The 21,248-nt window shown below is 33.7% G+C and overlaps 1 protein-coding gene and 1 long non-coding RNA gene across 2 annotated transcripts; one reads left to right on the top strand and one right to left on the bottom strand.

Moving 5' to 3' along the window:
- Window positions 1–7,441: 7,441 nt before the first annotated feature.
- Window positions 7,442–11,025, bottom strand: ZKT (protein containing PDZ domain, a K-box domain, and a TPR region). Its single transcript, XM_079054941.1, has 6 exons — window positions 10,527–11,025; window positions 10,255–10,361; window positions 8,202–8,296; window positions 8,026–8,102; window positions 7,777–7,957; window positions 7,442–7,692 (listed from the first exon to the last, which is right to left on the bottom strand). Exons 1-6 carry the CDS (start codon window positions 10,916–10,918, stop codon window positions 7,552–7,554), a joined length of 993 nt encoding a protein of 330 aa, XP_078911067.1. The 5' UTR covers window positions 10,919–11,025; the 3' UTR covers window positions 7,442–7,551.
- On the top strand, window positions 10,949–12,328 carry LOC145119304 (uncharacterized). Its single transcript, XR_013713769.1, has 2 exons — window positions 10,949–11,055; window positions 11,702–12,328. It is a non-coding gene; the product is annotated as an uncharacterized LOC145119304 (long non-coding RNA).
- Window positions 12,329–21,248: the final 8,920 nt, after the last annotated feature.

Raw genomic sequence — 21,248 nt, 5'->3', positions numbered from 1 at the left:
TGTGTGTATATATATATATATATATATATATATATATATATATATATATATATATATATATATATATATATATATTCATTTTCAACTTAAAACATAGTTTATCAATCTGTACAATTAAGTAAATCACATTAAAATAGAGAACTACATCTTTATGGGTTAATATAATCGTATAATATGACTATCATTTAACACCATTTATCATTCAAAATGAATATTACCACTGTGATAGAAATTCCATAAAATCCTCGACTTAAAAACTTGTTACCGTTCATTGGAGCTTGAGCAAAAGAAGTCGACACACACGAAGGTTGCTAAAAACAACACTCTTTATGAAAATTAAAACCTAAGATATAAACGAGCTCTATGAAAAACTTCTGAAACACAATGTTCCCTAATGTTCACTTTATAATGTAAATAACCCACGAAAAGTAATGTTCATCTCGGATGAACTTCAAAAAATAAATGACTATTTCATTCCAATAAATACTTTAGCTGAGAATACCATGAAATTTTGGTGAGCATTATATATATGCAATAGATTATCCCACAGGAATATAAAATAGTGAACATAGTTCACAACAATGTTCAACTTGAGAATGAATTGCTACTTCAACAAATCAAACAAACCAATTCATCACAAACAAACTACTTATTTCTATTAAAAGAAAGCTACACCCAATACAAGATCATGTCATTCTATGTTCTTTTTTTGTCTTCTCTTGAAAGGCTATATCATAGTCATATAAATCGCTAAGGAAGGCGCGTTCTACATACTAGTTCGCACGTACCAAAATGCGGTACGAACATGTACCGGGGACGCTCGAAATCGTGTTTCTAAACCTAAAATTGGCGTTCCAAAATTGCAATTATGACGTACCTGATTCTATCCAAACCGCGACTTGCCTGATTCTAAAATGTGCATGCAATCGATTGGGTACGTGAGTGGGACTTTGAAGAGTCAAGCATCTCTTTGGCGTTTCTCTGTAATGGATCACATTATGAGCGAACCTCGAAAATTGAGTTCATACTCTGTAATTCGGCCTATATTAGGCTTCCCTCCCATCACAATTTTCATTCAATTTAATTTCCCGAACATAAAAAATCAGATTTCATACTTTATTTTGATTCTTGAATCCCGATTCTTGATTACAAATACAAAATCATGGTTTTTGGAAAAAAAAAAAAAAGAAGTACTATTATCTATGAGGAAAATGATGGAGGTCAACAATCACAACAGTACTAGGAGGAAGAAGATGATTATGTTGATCTTGGAGATGAAGAAGACAACGACAACCAACCAGAATGCCGATTAGAACATTAGACAAGTCAGCCAAGTGGGAGTCAAGGTACATAGCGAAAAACCCAAACGGTAGATGCTAAGCCTTTATACGATGAAGTTACTTTTGTTAGTTTTTGTGGCAGTAAAAATCCAGGGGGTTCTAAAAAGTGGGTTTGTAAACTTTGTCATGGAACATTCACTAGCTCGTACACACAAATTTATATTCATTTTTTGGTACTCAACTCGGAAAAAGACCTGAAATTAAGAGGTGTCCCATTGTACTGAAATACCGAGAAACTTATGAAAGGTTGCAAAAGAAGGTGAAAGAGGCTGAAAAGTTTGAAGTCTTTGAATCACTAAGGAATTCTGTTTTAACAAAAAAACCAAGTTTGACCTCTAAGAAACCGATAGAACAATCTTTTACAATAATGGAGAGAAGTGCAGTTGATTTGAAAATTGTGAGTGTCTTATGTGCTAATGGGATTCCATTTAATGTTTTGTGGAATCCTCAATTTCGTAACATGGTAAACACATTAAGAAAGGCAATCGAAGGTTATAAAGCGCCATCAAGTTAGAAAGCAATAACTGTTCTACAAGACAAATGTGTAAGAGATGTTGAGAAAGACTTGACACTCTTTAAAGATACATGGTATTCACACAGTATTTCTATCGTATCTGATGGGTGGTTAAACATAAAGCATAAACCATTGCTCAATGTTCTTGTCACAACCAGGAAATTTTATGCTTTTGTAAACATTAACAAGGACAAAATTGTAACCAAAACTTGAAAGCATGCATGATGTTTATTCAATAACAACAAAATTCCATCAAACACTCTATACAAACACTTCAAATGGTCAACGAAAGATTGGAAACCCTAAAATTTCCTGTTTAAGTCCAGTGTGGACTAGGATTTCCTTATTGGGCCTAATGGACCAATAAGTTTCCAATTTGACTATTTTGGGGCTTAGAACCCTTAAATGGGCTCTAATTGGACCCACTTTCATGAAACTAACATTTTGGGCCACAATGGATCAAAAATGAATTGGTTTATCTTAATAAGCCTTATTGGGCCATAACTACCTTAATTAGCCTTAATGGGACATAAACCCATTCTTTTATGCTAATTGGGTCGTGAACCATCCAAAGAAGCCCAATGGGCCGAAAAGTAATTATGGGCCTATGAAATTTGAACAAAGCTATGAATGGCCCAAAAAAACCCATTCTTCCCTTTTAAATCCCAACAAAATCGGCCCATATATATATATATATATATATATATATATATATATATATATACACATATTCATACATACATATATATATATATATATATATATATATATATATATATGCAAAAAAAAGGGGAAATGAAGTGAATTATGTGCATGAGACACCTCACTATTGCATGGAGGGTATCCATGCACATCACCTCACCCTCTTTCTCTTCCCTCTCTTCTTCTTGCCTTCGGCCGAGAACATCAACACACCCACACACATAATTCATTTTTCAAACACTTCCAAATTCTCTCAAGAACACCTTCCTTCTTCCATCAAAATCTCGAAATTTACTTGTTCTCAAGGATCTTCACAAGTTTTTTCAACCTTTGGTAAGTTGTTATTAAACACAAACATCTATTTTCCCTCTTAATGTTAAGAACTCCTTCTTACATAGCTTTACTTCATGATCTAACTCTTAGAAACCTTCTAAGTCCGAAAATCACTCAAGAAAGCTTGCTAAAGGTCAAGACTTCTTCCATTCTTCTTCAAAACCGAGAACAACTAAGCAAGGTGAGTTCATACCCCCTTGTTTTCGGTTTTACTTGTTTTTGGGGGGAGAATACAAGTGTTATGTGTTGATCTATGTGTGTTTGCATGTTATATGTGATTTCTTTGGTTTGTGTTGTGAAAATGTGATATTATTTGTTATATCTCGAGATCTATGGCTAAAGTGTGAAGGATACATAAACAAAAACATAATAAACAACATACTTCAAAGATCTAAGAGTCTTTATGTTTAAGAAGTGAAAAACAAGGCCAAAGATTTTCATAAGTGTCATTTTTGCAAAAATAACAAAGATTTGGTTAAAAGATGACATTTTCGATTTTTACAAGGATAATATGGTATATATCTATATAAAATATGATTTTTATGGAAATAATACTTCTCAAGGGACCAAAAACATAAATTTTTGCTTATTAGGCTATTATTTGGGCCCCAACGGTTTTTGGGCCCAAATTTGCGAAAATGATGAAACTTGGGGCTGAAATTGTAAATTTATCAAAATATAAATAAAAAACGTGAATAAATTAAATTCAGGGACTGAAAATGACCCTTTTTGCTAAATTGGACTAATAATGCAAAGTTTTTAGATTTTGGGCCAAAAGTGTAAAACTTACGGCAAATGGGCCAAAAGGGTAAATTTTTAGCAAATAAGGGCTGAAAATGTCAAAAGTTGTATTTTGGGCTGAAATTATAATTTAAGATTTTATTTGGGCCGAAAATGCCAAGTTAAATAATCTAATGGACTAAAATGTCATTTTTCATCAAAAAGGACTAAAAGTGTCATTTTGCACCATTAAGGGCTGAAAATGTAAATTTTGTATGAAAAAGGGACTGAAATAGTCAAATAAACATTTTGGGCCAAATATGTAAATTTCTAAACAATTTGATCAAAGATATAAATTTTTACAACATGAAGGTTTAAAAATGGTATTTTTATAAAAACTAAGAAATATAGTTATAACCAGCATTGAGTATTTTAACATCGAAAGTAAACACTAAGTGTAAACCAAATCCCATACTACAACTTATAACGACAAACAGATAAACGATTCAATGGTTGGGCCCAATATTTCCTATTCGTGCTTATTGGGCCTTCGTGACCCAATTATACAATTGTTGGGCCCAATATAATCAAAACATGTTTATTGGGTCTTGGTGACCCAATTACATGCCCAATGGGCCTTTATCAGCTTTAACATGTTGTTGGGCCTTAGTGGCCCATTTGCATTGCTAATAGGGCCCTAAACATTCATCATATGCTTAATGGGCTATAACGTGTCTGTAGCATACTCGACAGCCTATAATAACATACATGATTAGTGGGCCACCGTTGTCCTCTTTCGTGTCTGTTAGGCTTACTTCATATTCACGTAAATATCAATCGGGTTGTAAAACAATGTTATTCAATTTCATTAGGATTTAGTGAGAAATAACGGGTGGCACCAATAAGTGTCAGTCGTAGCCTGTAGTTATAATCAAAGTCTCCTGGAGGGAGAGCGAGAGTTTGTGTATAGATCTATACGGGGGTGACTCCCCCACACCTGAGCTGTTCGCTACGGTTAGACTCGGCCAGTCTAGGGTGACAAAATCTTGATCAAAACCGGCGTTTGGAAAAATGCCAAGACATGCGAATTAGTCACTATTATGCATGGTTATAACGACTCACATAGAGATCCATTACCATCTAAGTATTCATGGGAAATCATATTCATACACTGTGACGATGCAAAGTGATGTATACAATAATACAAAACTATCATACTATTTAAAATTGGAAAACATCGGGTTTTCCGGGGAACAACATTATTCACTTCTACATACAACAACTAAAATTCAAGGAACAATTATGAAAGGCATTCACTTTTACATGTTTTGAAATCACATACATATACACTTATGAGATCATCACATTTTTTTGTAAACAGTTGTTGTTACAGAAAATATCGGATTTTCTGGGTTTTACAAACAATACAAACTATTTTTATATCAAACATGCTTATGAACTCATCAACATTATATATGTTGACCGTTTTCAAAATAACTTGTATTCTCAGGTAACCGTTAGAATGAAGAATCATCAAGCGTGTTTCTGAAATTTCTTTTGTGCAATGTCAATCGTTAAACAATTTATGTTCTGTGATGTTGTAATGTAAACAATGTACTTGATGTGAACAATGTCAGTTGTAATGTATTAATGCATGGTGATGTTTATGTTATGTTTCATGTATATTCATTGTGATGATATTTCAATTTAAGTCACACGAGCCCTCGGACGTTTCCGCCGTCTGGTTCGGGGGTGTGATAGTTCTTGCTGTAAATAATCAAGGTTCTATGTTTATGTATGCCACTGACTTTTCTGGAGTGGAGAAAACAGGTAAAGATTTCTAAGCCAAGTGGTTAATTCTGTCGGCCCAAGTAATGTTCCCAGTGTTGTGACGGACAATATCGCCAATTGTAAAGTTGCTGGAAAGGAATTGGAAAAGGTATACAAGAATATTTTTTTGTCGCCATGCTGTGTTCATACCTTAAACCCGATTTTAAAGATTTTGCAAGCGAGTTTATTTTGTTATAGGAGGGGAAAACGATTGTCAAATATATTCTAAATCATGGACAAACTTTGTTCATTCTTAGGGAGACTTCAAAGTTGGAGCTTTTGAAGGTTGCAAAAACCCGATTTGCTTTTCGCTACATTTTGTTGAAGAGGTTATTCACTTGTAGAAAGGCCATATCTACAAAAATTGCTCGTAATTTGTGGAGATATTAGGTGAAACACAACGATGAACACACTAGAACAATTGTACAACTTGTTAATCATATAAAAGATGACGACTTTTGGGTCGAAGTTGAAAATATTTTACGCATCATGAAGCCAATTTATCGGTTGATCAAATTTTGCGATGGTTAAGGCCCAAAATGGGAGAAATATATGAGAAGGTGGATAATATGTTAGGGGAAATACAAGATGTAATGAAGGAAAATATGTATGCATCGTATTTCCCTTAAGTACAACAAATGTATTGAACAAGTGGGAGAAAATGAGCATACCATTACATTGTTTAGTATTTTCATTAACTCCACGGTTTTACGATACGCGTTATCTTGAAACGTTAGCACCGGGTGGAACTCGTAGGGAAACACCTGACCTTGATAAAGAAGTTATACAAGGTGTCATGGAAGCATTTAATCGCATTTCTGAAAATAGAGACGAATAATGATTGTTGCGAGAACAATTTGCTACATTAAACATGAAGAAGGGTCTTTATTGCGGTTACTATGGAAGCAATTGATTGGTGGTCTACTTATGGCTCGGAAACGCCGGAGTTAGCTGACGTGGCAAAAAAGGTATTGCCACAACGTATAAGCAACTCTTCAGCTGAAAGAAATTGGAGCACTTATTCCTATATTCACAACGTGAAGAGAAACCAACTGAGCTGTAAAAGGGCTAACAAACTTGTTTTTGTTCATTCAAATATTCGTTTGAGTTCAAGGTTTTCTAAAAAATATAATGAAGGGACACACAAGAAGTGAAATATGGATCCCGAATCTACAAACTTGGAAGGATCAAGTTCAAGGCTAAAAGACATGGAATGGGAAGATCTCGAGGAAGACGAAGATAATGGCCAACGAAAAAAAAACAACGGGTGGAATAGTGGATTAAGTTACATGTTTGAGTTTGAAGTTTTAAGTTTATGTATTCTGTTTTGACTTTTGATATTTGTTGGATTTTATGTAATCTATTTTGAATTTTTGATGTTGGTTTGATTGCAAGTTTTAAATTTATCTAATATATTTTAAATTTTGGTACATGGTACCACAACATTTGGTACATCGTACCAGAGCGTCCCGAAACATACTGAAATGAGCCTACCCGTACCTTTTCCACTTTGCATATTGTTAATACTTTCCTTCCTACCTATTTTCATTTACCGCATGTTAATGACTTCTTTGTAAATCGTATGTTTTCTCTTTATTCATTGCCGTATACTCCTTCCTCCGTATCCATCAAAATAAACCAGCAGCCCACAAATAATCTTCCACCCTGAAGCTTCCGGCGACCACTTGTAGGTGAAACCCTAGCCTTCATTCGCTCACTAGACGGAACCCCCAAGAGATACGGCGGTCCTCCGGTGGCGTATGGCCGACTTCGGCGGATCTGAAGGGACCAAGAAAAAAACGATGATAATTGAAATTGTCGCCATATCCAAAACCACCAGCAACCTCGCATACATTTCAGTTCGATTTCTTCCCCAATTCGATTTCAAAAATACGATTTTTTGTAGTGAAGATCAGAGGAATGTAAATATGTTGGATATATTGTGGATATACAATCCCCAAACGAATTAAGGTAAACCCTAACCATTTCTGCACAATTATACTTGCTTAACTTCCGCATTGATAAACAAAACAAAAAATATACATCGAGCTTCATCCAAAATCGATGAACATATTCTATAAACAAAAACAAAAACCTGGTGAGCGTTCAATTCTAGCTCTTCCCGAATCCAAACAATGATTTAATCGCATTTAGCGCATTCTCATTGATAAATGATTCATCAAACTTCTGCATTAACGCCTCAAACCCCTCAGATTTCCTTACATTCTCTAGATCAGGATCAGAACGAATCCGCTGCAATATTAATAGCAAAAATGTAACTATAATTATTAAAACTTGTTACAACAAGATATATATATAACAGTTTTCATTCAGTACCTTGAAATCTTCAAATCCAGCTTTCAGAGCATCTTCTAAAGCAGAAAGTCCAGCTTGTAACTGATTAAGCTTGGAATAGCAGCATGCAACATTGTAATTTGCTACAGAAGCTTCGTTATAATCTGGTTGTGACCCTAAAACGGATTCAAACTTTTCCAATGCCTCTTCATACTTTGCACTCCTACAAAAAGTGATCAGTTGTTGAGATTTTAGAGGTGTAAAAGTCAGGAGGTTTAAAAGGTGATTTACTTGTAAAGTTGTAGGCCTTCACGAAGCTCACGTTCTCGTGTTTCCTTTTGTTCCTTCTTCCTTAAGTAATTTTGCATCTGAATTCAAACAGTAAAAAAAGTTTAAAAAAGCATATACTTACTATATGATTTTGGTGAAATTAATTTGGATTTGTTAAGTGTAAAGTGTAAACTTACTTGAATTTCCCTGAGTTTGCCACTAACTATTCCAGAATTTCTCTCAGCTCTGATGATCTCTTTTTCTGTTAGCTTAGTGTCGTCGTCCATCTTTCCTGCCAATCATAAGTAATTAAGTTTTACATATGTAACATGATTATGTTCTGTTACTATGTAAAACTACAAGTTTTTTAAGGGGCTCACCTCTCGTTTTTGTTACATTCTTATAATCTTATGAAATTATATCCTTTTTATGTCTTGTTCTTGTGAAATTTTGAATTGTGTTTTACCTTCTATTATAACAGTTTAAAAATGAGTAAATTACATGAATGGTCCCTACCTTATTTTTTTAGCTCGGAAGGTCCCTACAGTTTGTTTTTGACTTTTGAAGTTTTTTTTCTTTAACTTTGACAAAAAAATATTTTTATTTGTGTTATATATTACTTGATGAAACTTATAACAATGAAAAGACATTTAAAATACAATTCATTCATATTTAATTGTAAACCCTAAACGGCTAAACCATAAACCCTTAAAATATGGTTATACAATTAAATAAACTAGAAATAAATGCGTAAGTTCAAACTTGAATGACCAAAATTGCACATATGAAAGTTTAACATTTTGATGTAAAAAAATATTATAATAACAAATTTGATTTTGTACTATTTTTTTAAATCAAAATGGTGCAACAAATGGTGTTGATTAGAACAAAATAGTACAATCAATTGTGTAAAATTCGGGATTTGGTGTTGGGTTGTAGTTGTATTTATTTTTATTTTTTTTTAATATTGCATGATATTTGTCCTTCGGCTTTATTTTTTGTTGCTAGTGTGTATATTTAATTATTATGTAAATTTAGTATCATTTAGCTAGTATCATAATAAGTTATTTGTTATTAATATACTTTGTATATTTAAATTTGCATACCACAGGGACCATTTTTGCAATTTTGTGTTTAAGTTTTTAACTATCTAATTTTCCCATTCATCCTAAATGTCTAATTTGTGGAAGCTGAAACACCCTCTCATTTTTAAAATATTAATGTTTATCCTTTCAGTTTAATATTTTGTTTAATCAACTTTTGTGTTATATACGGGATTACGGGTATCTAATGGTATGTTATACACAATTACGAAAATGTAACCATATGAATCATAAAAAAGAAAACAGAGTAAATAACATCTTAGGTCCTTAATAATACTTGGTTTTTTCAATTTTTTGCCTCAAAAAAAAAAATTCTTAGTATTAAGGTGCTGATTTGAGGTTTTTGTAACATTTCGGTGCCTATTCTGAATAAAATGAAAACATTTTTTTTTTTGACTAAAATTGCAAAAAATCAATTATACTCAAATATAAAAGATAAATCATTTTCCTTGGAGTTGTGACAAAAAAACATTACAAAAACATCAAATAAATACCATATAAGGACTAATGGTTAAATTTAAGAACTAATGGTGTTACCAAAACCAAAACAAAACTCTTCTAAAAAAAACGTTGTTATTATTATTAATATTAATATTAATATTATTATTATTATTTTGCAAAAATGGAGCTTTTTGTATTGGTACCCAATAAAAAAAACAAATTAGAGACCACTTTTAGTTTTCTCTATATTTTATCAATTCACAATTTACTTTTAAATAGTTGCCACTCACAGTTTGTTCATCAACATGAACGCATGTTACTTTATTAAGGGGTGTTTGGGATTGTTTATTTAAAACAATTTATATTTATTTGTAAAAGTGCTTATTAGTTTATCCGGTGTCAAAAAAAAGAGTTTTAAAAAAGTATTTGGATTAACTTATCGGGTATCAAACATAAGTAAGTTGATAAGTTATTTTTAGTGTTTGTCAAACTCTTATTTTATGTGTAATAATAATACAACTTATCAAAAACTCTTGAAATAAGTCAAAATGAGTAAGTAGGAAGTGACTTATCAAAAGCTCATTATTTAAATGGATAAGTACTTATGAAATCTTTTTATCCAAACACTAATTAAAGAATTTATATAATTATTGTTGTTTTTTTATTGAACAGTTGTTTGAGAATTGAGATATCTAGGTGAACTAACCATATCTCTTTTGCATTTTCATGAGCAAAGGACCGATTCTTTGGCGAATAGTGTACATGGTTCTTCCATATTCAGCTGCAGGCCATAACTCTGTTCCAAATACTGCACTGCAACATATTTAGCATTTGATTACCACGTTTTCAATCAATTCTACACTAACAAAATGGCATCGAATCCATAAATTGATATGAAATCCGGTTGTAAAATCATCAACTACATGTAAAACGAAGAGAAGAAAACATGAAAAGTGAGTTAGGCATTTCATCGAATACCTGGTGGCCACAACTTTATCCCCAACAGTAAACATCTTAGTCTTATCCGCATTTCCTCCAGGTGCAATTGCATCAATGTAAGTTCCACCATCTCTACCTTTCGCGAATCTCAAACCATAAGGCTGCTCGATCTCTACCTCATACTCTTCATACTTTTCCTCTTCTTCTGTCGCCGATTCTTCCGACGATGCTCTAACGATCAAAACCGATTGTTTCTCCAAACTCGAATTCCCTAACCTGATTGAAAAAGTTAGGGTTTGGGGCTTTTTGTGCAACGTTTGCTTGAACTGGGATGTGACGAAAGATAACGTTTGTTTCGTTGGTGAGTTTGCAGTTCGTGGTAATGCCGGAGAAGAACAGAGAGATGGATAGCTGTTGGGAGCAGTTGACATGGTTGATTCAACTGAAATCTCTTTGGAATTTGGAGTCGAAAGTGATCATGGAGTTCTAGTAGGAGGAGGTCTGGTTTATTGGAAGGAGGGAAAAGAGATTACAGTCAAGTGATCAAGTGGTTCTAGTGGAGTGTTTCGTAAGTTCAGTTATCTCATTACACGTGTCACCTTGTAGGTGGTCTGAAATTTTGCCTTTTTAGGAGTAATATTTCTTTTCTCACCATAAAATAAAATACACCATAATATTCTTAGAATCTTTTATTGAATATCGTTAATCGTTAATAACTTAATATCATATTTTTCCTATTAACCCTATAAAAATACATTGGAACATTTCTCTTCAAAAAGAAATTAAGTATTCTTTTTTTTTCATTAATGATTACATTTTCATTTTACATTTGCTTCAAATGGGATTGTTTCTTAAATTCTTATAGATAAATAAAATATAGAGTAAAATACAGTTTTGGTCATTGTTGTTTGACCAAATTCTAAAATTTGGTCGTGGTATTGGCTTTTTTGTCATGGATGGTCCCTATAAAGGTTTTTGGTAACACCGGTGGTCCCTGAGTTCGTTACCTTCGGGTAAGCTTCGTTACTAACACTGTAAAAAGATTTCATTAACCTCTGACTAAACTTGATAAAATTATAAATTATAAGGACCATTTTTGTAAATTAGTCTCTTATTAGCCCGAACTTAACTCTACTTCTTTGGTTGCCGGCAAAGCCCTCCCTCTTTTGCTTCTTTGTCTAGAAGCACCGCTCCTAATCCTTACTCGTGGCTAGGTTGGCTAGCCCTTGCATTCCGGTATCACAAATCAAGAAAACGAGATATGTGACCATAATATGCACTTGGTATCATCAGTTTGAAGAAAAACAGGAATGGGGAGGAAAGAAGGAGCAGTCAGATGTAAGTAGCTTGAGGCTCAATCAGATATCAAAAAATGATAAACAGAGACACAAATTGGAAGTCAAGCAAGACAAAGAGGGTGTCAGAAAGACAGAAAGATGGAGATCGAGAGAAGGAGAAGCAACAACGATTGCTACTTTCATTGGTGACAGAGACGAGCATCAACGATCCTATTATTGTCAGTGACGTTGCCATTGTCGGAGGCGGTTGTGCATAGGGTTTGAGCTCTTGATTTGATTGCATGCATGGATTAACTGAGAAACTCTAATTTATTATTCTTAGACATAAATTGGAAGGTATATTTCCTAAACTTAAATTTGACTCATTGGAGTTTTGTCTATAAAAGCTAAAGCCACATGGTTTGTGCAAAGTACAGTGTTTTTATCGACATTCTATAATGCATGTCTTCAAGTTTCAATCCATGCTTGTTGTTATCAGGTTGGTACCACTAGGTGATTATGGTATCAATATTGTGAAAGATCAAGTCTCAATGTTTGTTAAAAGTACATTGTTATCCTGAGCATCACTCTCAAAGTAGATTGGTATTATGTATGTTTCCTCAATGATGTTACAAGTAAAATATATCCAACAAAGAATGATAATTTCAAGTTCTTGGTGTTCATTTGTTTGTGAATGGGTTGTGGTGCAATTCCTTGTCCTATCAGGAATTAAGATAACCATAATGCAAACATTATTTACCTGGGTAAATTTATTAGGAAATTAATTATCTTGATCACGCCATTAGAGCAATGATTACATAAACTACCATGTTTTTTAGCGATGGTGTAATGGTTATGGGGATGGGGTAATTTGTTAATTTAATATCTTCTATAACTATGTAATGATCTTCCACTAATGGTGATGGTGGTGGGGCTGGTGGTGATTTGTGATGGTGATGATGGTGGGGTTAGTGGTGGGTGGTGATGGTGAACTGGTGGTGATTGGAGATGATGGTAATGGTGGTGGGGTTGGTGGTGATTGGAGATGGTAATGGTTGTGGGGGTGGTGGTTATGATGGTGTCTAGTGCGGAAACACCAAGGTGTGCGACGTAAATCAGTTATCATAGTTATGGAACATACATTGAACTGTACAAAAATATCAATTTTTATTATTACCGATATAGAAATTACATTGTCGATGTCTATTTCTAAATTACAACACATGCCTAATAGTTTGGAAATTACAAAAACATAGTGTAATAGCGAAAAGTCTTCTATGCGAGCTCTTCCGGCTGAAATGATCCCAATAATACATGCATTTAAGATACGTCAACAATAATATTGGTGAGTTCTACAAGTTTTGACTTCGTAACCTTTGTGACCAAAAGTGAATTTTATATAAAAGTTTGAGTGACACATTATATAAAAATGAAGTTATTTTCCCCTTTTAAAGTATAAAATAACTGTTTTACACCTTTGAATTTCCATACATTTAACATTACCGTTTATATGAATAACTTATTATAAATAAGTTTATAAACATTGTGTTGTTGTGTCGTATTATTTATTAAGTAATATTTTACTTAATTTGGAAACCGAAACTTAATCAGTAGAGCAAAATCCTCCCACTACTTACAGTCTAAATTTGAACTCGTAAGAGTGAACATTCCTCGTATGAATCCTAATCCAGTTATATACGACAACAACGCAGACTTTGGGGTCTATAATGAGCTCATAACTGAACTACGACACGAAACCTCTGCACCAGCACTAAAAAGGAGCATCCTTAAAGTCCACACCAGCGTTTTATCAACGTCGTGGATCAAGTAGAGCCGGAACGTCAGTGCCCAGTTCGACTCGTCAGACGATGGTTGTAGCTAGCAACCGTTGGCGGGGCTGTCTACCCTTATAAATCTAAGCAACCAAACTTATACTTGTCGTTCCTCGTTCCATACGAATTAACGTTTATAACATATTGGGTTTTTACTAATATGTATAGTGTTAGTTTATGAAACGAACATAGCTCATATAGGAAAACTCATGTGTGTTGGATCCTAACGATGTGCGTATGCATCTTAGTCCTAAACTTTCAATTATACGTTTATTACACTACTGTAAGTCTTCACCGTTTAGGAAAAACGATGATCTAACTCTTAGATTTGTAAATTCTATAAGACTTGACATTTCGAAAATTATCTTAAGTTTTGTGATATAATTCGGGCAGCATGACGATTGCGTTCTGGATAATTTCTAGGTTGCAATCAACGTGAAACCAATAATTTCCATGTATTCAATGATTTGCATAGTTGATAAGACGCATTATCTATAATAACACAATTTATAACTTGGAAAGCGGCATTCATGATTATATAACAAAATTCGTAATCATGTATAAAATGACTTATATTTTTATAATAAATATAAAAATGTAACTTGTCGGCTTTAACGTCATTTTAACTTAAGGTATGTATTTATTTGAAGACCTTCGATGCTGGTTTGCGCCTTCCTCTCATTGACTTCCAAGAAGAGCTTCTTCAGAAGAATGGTTTTAGTGTCCAGATGCTTACCCCAAACGGCGTCAATAAGGCGGTGGCATTTGAGATGATATGTCGGGCGAATGGAGTGCTTCCTGACTTCTTCGTTTTCAAGTTATTCTTCCAGTTCAGCGCTACTTGTGAAAAGTACACGTTCTCTGCTCGACGTGGAGGTTATGTCTTGGTTCCTGATGACAAGACTCCAAAGAACGGGCAAGACAAATGGCTATGGGTTAACCAGAATCGAGTCGGTCGCGGGCGTTATCGGGCAAACAATTTCTCTGACGTTACTCCCAAACTGTTTCCTCATAACCAGGCTACTGTTGGTCTTCTGAAGACCATCCAGGTCGTGCCTCGGGATTACTCATAGGTTCTGCTTGCCGGAGTTGGAATGAGCCCTTCTTGGAGACGTCGGGGGAAGATGCCTATCTTTTACACAGTTATTGATGGTAGGCGGTTCTGCCTTTGTTTCCTTTATGTTATTCTTCCTTCCTCTCCCCCCCCCCCTTTCGAGGGGATTTACGTTCGGGAATGATTATTATTTTGCTTATGAGTTCTTGTCTTGTTTTCGTTTTTGCAGGTGTTGAGCCCCCTATTTATATGGATGACGTCCTGCGAAAGCGGTATCGGGGGAAGTCGGAGCATCAAGAGATTGATCTTGTTGAAACTCTTCATCCGCTATGTGGGGCTGATCGGCTCGCCACGACTTCTCCTCCGGTGACGTTGGCTTTGAAGGGTTCTTCTGCAACCGTCAGAGAATAGCCTTTGACCGCGCAACCTAATACGACGGTTGCCCCGCTTCCGGTCACCGATCCTGGTCATGTAGAGATGGTCGAGGATAGCAAAGAAGGCATTATCTCTGACGTCCGGCGAGCCATAGCTAAGAGGAAAGTCGTCTTGGCCATGGAGGAGACATCCTCTGATCTTTTCAACATTGGGAGGCGCGTTCAATCGAGATGTAATTTTACTCGTATGTTGAGCTCAATCTCCTCCATGTCGGAGGCCGTTGTTGTGATCATTGATGATGACGTTCAACAGTCTGATGGGAACAGATGGTGATTAAGCAGCCCATTGTTCCAATTCAAATTGTTCCACAGTCCAATCCTGATTTTTCCTCCCCTGGGGGCCCTGGTGGGGTCCTGCTTCACCAGACTCCTCCGAGTGAAGGGTCTCTAGCTAGAAATGACCCTGGTTCTGATGTCTTTGTTCCTACCTGGAATTTGCGAAATGATTCCCCCTTGTATCTAGAAGTGTTACGTGCTAGAATGTGATTATATCACATTAGAACATGAATTAAGGTGTCTTCCATTCTGAAATTTGTCTCTAAAAGACTTAAGACTAAGCAATGCATCATACGATGAGAGGTTATTAGAACATGACCCATCAGTCTGTTACGATAATCGAAGTAAAGAACTTATCTTAAGTTAAGAATGAGTATGAGTCTCCAATAAGGATCGAGTTTGTAACTCGAAGGTTACAATTGAAAGTCCAACATAGTATGAAGAGCAAGTGCAAGATTGAGCACCGCCAGCAGTCAAGAAATCCAATAGTTAGATACTCATTTGAAAGGACATAAGAGTTATAATTATTACCTAGGATGAAAAGATAACATATGGAGTCATTATACAAGCCCTGTTTTGTTGATGATTCTGGGACGTAATCATTCTAAAGGGGGAGATAATTGTAACACCCGCAGATTCGGGCTAGTCAATTTAGAGATAATAAGTGTCCAAAATGACTTGTTGATAGAATAATATTTAGAATAAACAATCTTAACCAACGTTATAGTATCACAATGATTATGTACATATAAAGAACGCTAAAATCCGACTTATAACGAAGAAGTTATGACCCGTTGAAGTTTCGTGATTAAACTGGCACGGCTCCGCGTATCGTAAAAAGTAGATTTTTGAAAAAAAAAATACGTTTTAGCCTTAGTAATTTAAACAAAAGTCGTAGTAGTCGTTAAACCGAGAGAGTGCATGTAGAGAACGTCCAAATATGACTTCGTTAGAGAATGTTATGATTTTTCTAAGATTCAACATGATAGTATACAACCCGGAAATCGAATTTTAGATCGATCAAATATTAGCCGACACAACCTAAACGAGAATTGAAGATCTCGTTAATAGGAGCTCAACGATATAAAGATAGTCGAAATCGAACGTCGGATGACAAAGTTATGAATTTTTAACGGACTTTAACTGTCTAAGCCTATTAAAATATAACTTTAAAATTAAAGTCAAAATTAGCCGACAGAGTCTAAATGAAAGTTATAGATCACGTCGACACCTATGCGTGGATATATAAAGAACGTCAAAAACGGAGTTTGTATGTGAAAGTTACGGATTTTAGAAGATAATTAATTTTCGGATTAATCTCGGAGTGACACGTGGCATGATGTAGACCACACCTTCTTCCCCACGGCTTGCCACCTGATCGCAACACGTGGCATGAGCACGCCCAGTGTACTGCAGTACGCCCAACGTACCCTTTGCGTACGTTGGTGGTTGTCGAGGTCAACAAAATTAATTACCCTAAATCTTGTACACTAAAATAGTGTATAGTGGTAAAGGGATCGTATCCACGGAGATTGGTTCAATTTATCACTCTATAAAAATCTCTTTCTAAATATACTTGTAAAATGACAATAAAAATAAAAAAATGGGGGTTTTGGTCTTTCAAAATACTTGTAATAAAACTAGAGTTAAACTAAGATTTAAATGGACAATTCAACAAAAACAAGAGTTTGATGTAAAATCAATAAGAGAAAGATGGTTGACTTAAGGTCTCCTCACTTGAACATTTGATGAACATATCATTCGAATCCAATGGTGCAATATTTGTTTTAAATATTTAATTTGGCTATAGTAACCCAAGAAGCTTGATATTACCTAGACTTTTCTTAGTTGTTAGAATGGTTAGAAAAGCTCATAACAATTTCCTTAGTCAAAGTCATAATTTTTATTAAGCATGTAATTAGTGAAAGTCAACTAGCATTAAAAACCAAAAAGACACCAAATCCAAAAGGAGTCAAATGCTTTCACTTTCATGTTGGAGAAAATGTTTTATGATTGTGTGAATTAAAACCACCACAAGAACCGCTTGTTACTTTCTAATTTGAGGATCCTTTACTTAATCAAGAAATTAGCCAATTAATCACTACAAATACATTTAAACTCATGAATAAAAAAATACAAGTAGTAATAAGATGTTAAAACACAAAACATTGTCATAAAGATTCAAGAACTTGTTACCTCAAAAAACGGTGCTAAGATGAAGAAGAACCCGGATCTACAACCTTCCTCTTGTTCCAAGCTTGAGCACTTCAAGATCTTCCTTCCACAATTCACCACAAGGCTTAATATCACACAATAAGAGAGAAAACGGCGATTTAGGGTTTCTGGACTCAAAGGGGGCTGTAAGAGAAGCTAAGGGAGGTTAATGGCCCTTTAAATAGGGTGCAAAACCCCGGAAATTAGGGTTTCATCCCCCAGCTCCAACTCGTCGAGTCTGTCTTCCGACTCGTCGAGTGGGTCACTTAAGACATGCGACCAAAACCGTGCCTACTCGACGAGTCAGGGCATCCAACTCGTCGAGTCGACCTTTTTCAATGGAAATATACGACTGAAAGTTGTACCTGAGAGTCGGGGTGTTACAATTCTCCCCCACTTGAACTAGACTTCGTCCTCGAAGTCTGCTGCGACGAATAACTCCGGAAGATGCTCCCGCATCTCAGCCTCTGGCTCCCAAGTCCACTCTGATCCCCTCCGTTGCTCCCATTATACCTTTACCAAAGGCACTTCCTTGTTCCGTAGAACCTTCACTTTCCTTTCCAGAACGGTTACTAGTGGAACGCTAGCAGGCTCACAACTTGTAGGTGTTTTTGAACTGCTTGTTCACCAGATGTACTCTAAAAACCGTGGCAACTATGGACTTAGTGCCTTATAAATGAACATTGGCAGCTATGGACTTAGTGCCCAATAGATAACATTGGCAGTTGTGTCTAATAAATAATATCGACAACTATGGACTTTGTGTCTGTTAGATAAACCCTGGCAGCGATGGACTTCGTGCTTATTCCTTAGGACAATCATTAGGAATGAATAAATGAAGAATATATGATTCTTAGGGAAGATCCTTAAGAATAAAAAGATAACGGGGATGAGAAATTGGGTTAATTGTTTGATTATTAAACATAATAATTATATTATTGTGGGTTGAAAACCCTATGTACTCACCATGTTTCCCAACCTGACCCACTCAGTTTATTGTATCACAGGTGGCATGGGCGGAGACAATCGAGGGGCTGCTGGATGCTCTGCCCTCCTCAATCTCTCTTAAAACACTGGTTCTATTATGGTATAAAATATGCTCATGAGTAAATATATATCCCACATCGGTTATTACTAAGGTGGACCCCCTCTCAGTTGTTTATATTAAATCTATTTTTATATGAAAATACAATGATTATATTAGAATTCTTTTAACTTTTAAGCCCACCTCTGCGTAAAATCACACGTCTCCACCCCCATTTATTTTTATTTTTATTTCCTGTTGATTTTATTCATCATTCATATTAACTAGGAAAAGGCCCGTGCGTTGCACGGGTAAAAGTTTAGTGGCAAAAATATAAAAAAGTAAAAATAAAGTGTCAAAATTATAAAGAGGAAAAGTTTGTTGAAACTTTAGTGAAACAATTAGTAAAAATAAAGTACCAAAACTATAAAGAGGAAAAGTTTGTTGAAACTTTAGTGGCAAAATTATAAAAAAGTAAAAATAAAGTGGTAAAATTATAAAAGAATAAAGAAAAAGGGTTTTAAAAAAGTAAAAGTGAAAGTGTAGTGGCAAAAATATGAAGAAGTAAAAATAAAGTGGCAAAATTATAAAAAGGAAAAGTTTGTTGAAACTTTAGTGGCAAAATTAAGAAAAAATAAAAATATAGTGTTAAAATTATAAACATGGAAAGTTTCCTTGTTGAAACTTCCAATGTGCTTTAATATCCTTCATAATAAATCAAAATCTTTTTACCACATGTCATCTTCTCCTTCATTTGGACACATGTCATTTTCTAGAATTTTTGAATTTTCTATTTTCCACATGTCATTTTATTGTATTTTTCATTTTATTAAATTAAAATTCCATATTTAATATGTTATGTAATATATATGTAAAGTATTTATTAGAAAGAGTTTATATATGTAATCTATTCAATTTATTAAAGCCTTATTAATTTTAATAATTCAAAAAATTTCTCATTTTTCTTATAAATTCAAACTTCTCAAATTGTTAAAATTTAATATTTAATTTTTTTTTAAATAAACTCATGTAATACATGGGTTTCACACCTAATATATATATATATATATATATATATATATATATATATATATATATATGTAATTCGTTAATTCTTAATTCGACAAAGATAGTGTATCTATTTTTATTCAGGTTTCAATCAAGAAGTTACTAGCTACATGGTTATTCACTTTTCTAATCAATAGGTTGGTAAATTCTAATTCTTATCACATATTTTGTTTTCTATATATTGTAATTAATAATTTATTATTGATAATTTGGTTTATTTTGAAACAAAAACGGTCATAACTTAAAGTAAGCAACATACTTCTTATACTCTTATAAATTTTACTTAATTTAATTCTTTTAGAATGGAGTCTAAAATAGAGCATGATCTTTATCTATGTTCGAACTAGTTTTTTTAATAAAAAAATGTTAATGGATGATAATCGTTGGTGATTATGATCATTTGGAATTTTTTAAAGATTGATTCTTACAAAAATCAATTTAGTTCGTATTTAGATGTTCTTTTTCCTTTATCATTTTTTACTCTGTTATGATATTTTGATACAAAATTGATTTTAATATCTTATTACGATGTAAGCCCCCTTTATCTTGAAATTCTGGCTCCGGCCCTGAGAGGTGACTATATGAAATATACATTCTGATGAGAGATTCAATGAGTATTAGGCCACTAGTTGAAACACCCCAAAAATACAGACCGGAAATTTCTTTTTAAAGTCATTTATATCAATATAATAAGTCATCCATCATCATATAGAAAACCATAAATCGTGTATCTCAAAACATCGTGTCAAAATACTGTATCAAAATTGTTAAATTTTAATATTTAATTTTTTTTTAAATAAACTCATGTAATACATGGGTTTCACACCTAATATATATATATATATATATATATATATATATATATATATATATATATATATATATATATATATATATAATTCGTTAATTCTTAATTCGACAAAGATAGTGTATCTATTTTTATTCAGGTTTCAATCAAGAAGTTACTAGCTACATGGTTATTCACTTTTCTAATCAATAGGTTGGTAAATTCTAATTCTTATCACATATTTTGTTTTCTATATATTGTAATTAATAATTTATTATTGATAATTTGGTTTATTTTGAAACAAAAACGGCCATAACTTAAAGTAAGCAACATACTTCTTATACTCTTATAAATTTTACTTAATTTAATTCTTTTAGAATGGAGTCTAAAATAGAGCATAATATGATCTTTATCTATATTCGAACTAGTTTTTTTAATAAAAAAATGTTAATGGATGATAATCGTTGGTGATTATGATCATTTGGAATTTTTTAAAGATTGATTCTTACAAAAATCAATTTAGTTCGTATTTAGATGTTCTTTTTTCTTTATCATTTTTTACTCTGTTATGATATTTTGATACAAAATTGATTTTAATATTTTATTACGATGTAAGCCCCCTTTATCTTGAATTCTGGCTCCGGCCCTGACAGGTGACTATATGAAATATACATTCTGCTGAGAGATTCAATGAGTATTAGGTCACTAGTTGAAACACCCCAAAAATACAGACCGAAAATTTCTTTTTAAAATCATTTATATCAATATAATAAGTCATCCATCATCATATAGAAA

Source organism: Lactuca virosa, chromosome 6 (genome assembly GCF_052849685.1).
Source record: "Lactuca virosa cultivar CGN04683 chromosome 6, Lactuca_virosa_CGN04683_v6, whole genome shotgun sequence".
Taxonomy (NCBI): domain Eukaryota; kingdom Viridiplantae; phylum Streptophyta; class Magnoliopsida; order Asterales; family Asteraceae; genus Lactuca; species Lactuca virosa.
The sequence above is the reverse complement of the archived record's forward strand: the minus strand, read 5'-3'. Positions and strand labels throughout refer to the sequence as shown.

Bases quoted from the DNA above. Each gene is read 5' to 3' on its own strand.
- ZKT (XM_079054941.1), bottom strand. From the start codon at position 10,918: ATGTCAACTGCTCCCAACAGCTATCCATCTCTCTGTTCTTCTCCGGCA. The intron at 10,362-10,526 runs GTATTCGATGAA...AATATGTTGCAG, and splicing joins GATAAAGTTGTGGCCACCAG to TGCAGTATTTGGAACAGAGT. The intron at 8,103-8,201 runs GTAAGTTTACAC...GTTTGAATTCAG, and splicing joins GCAAACTCAGGGAAATTCAA to ATGCAAAATTACTTAAGGAA.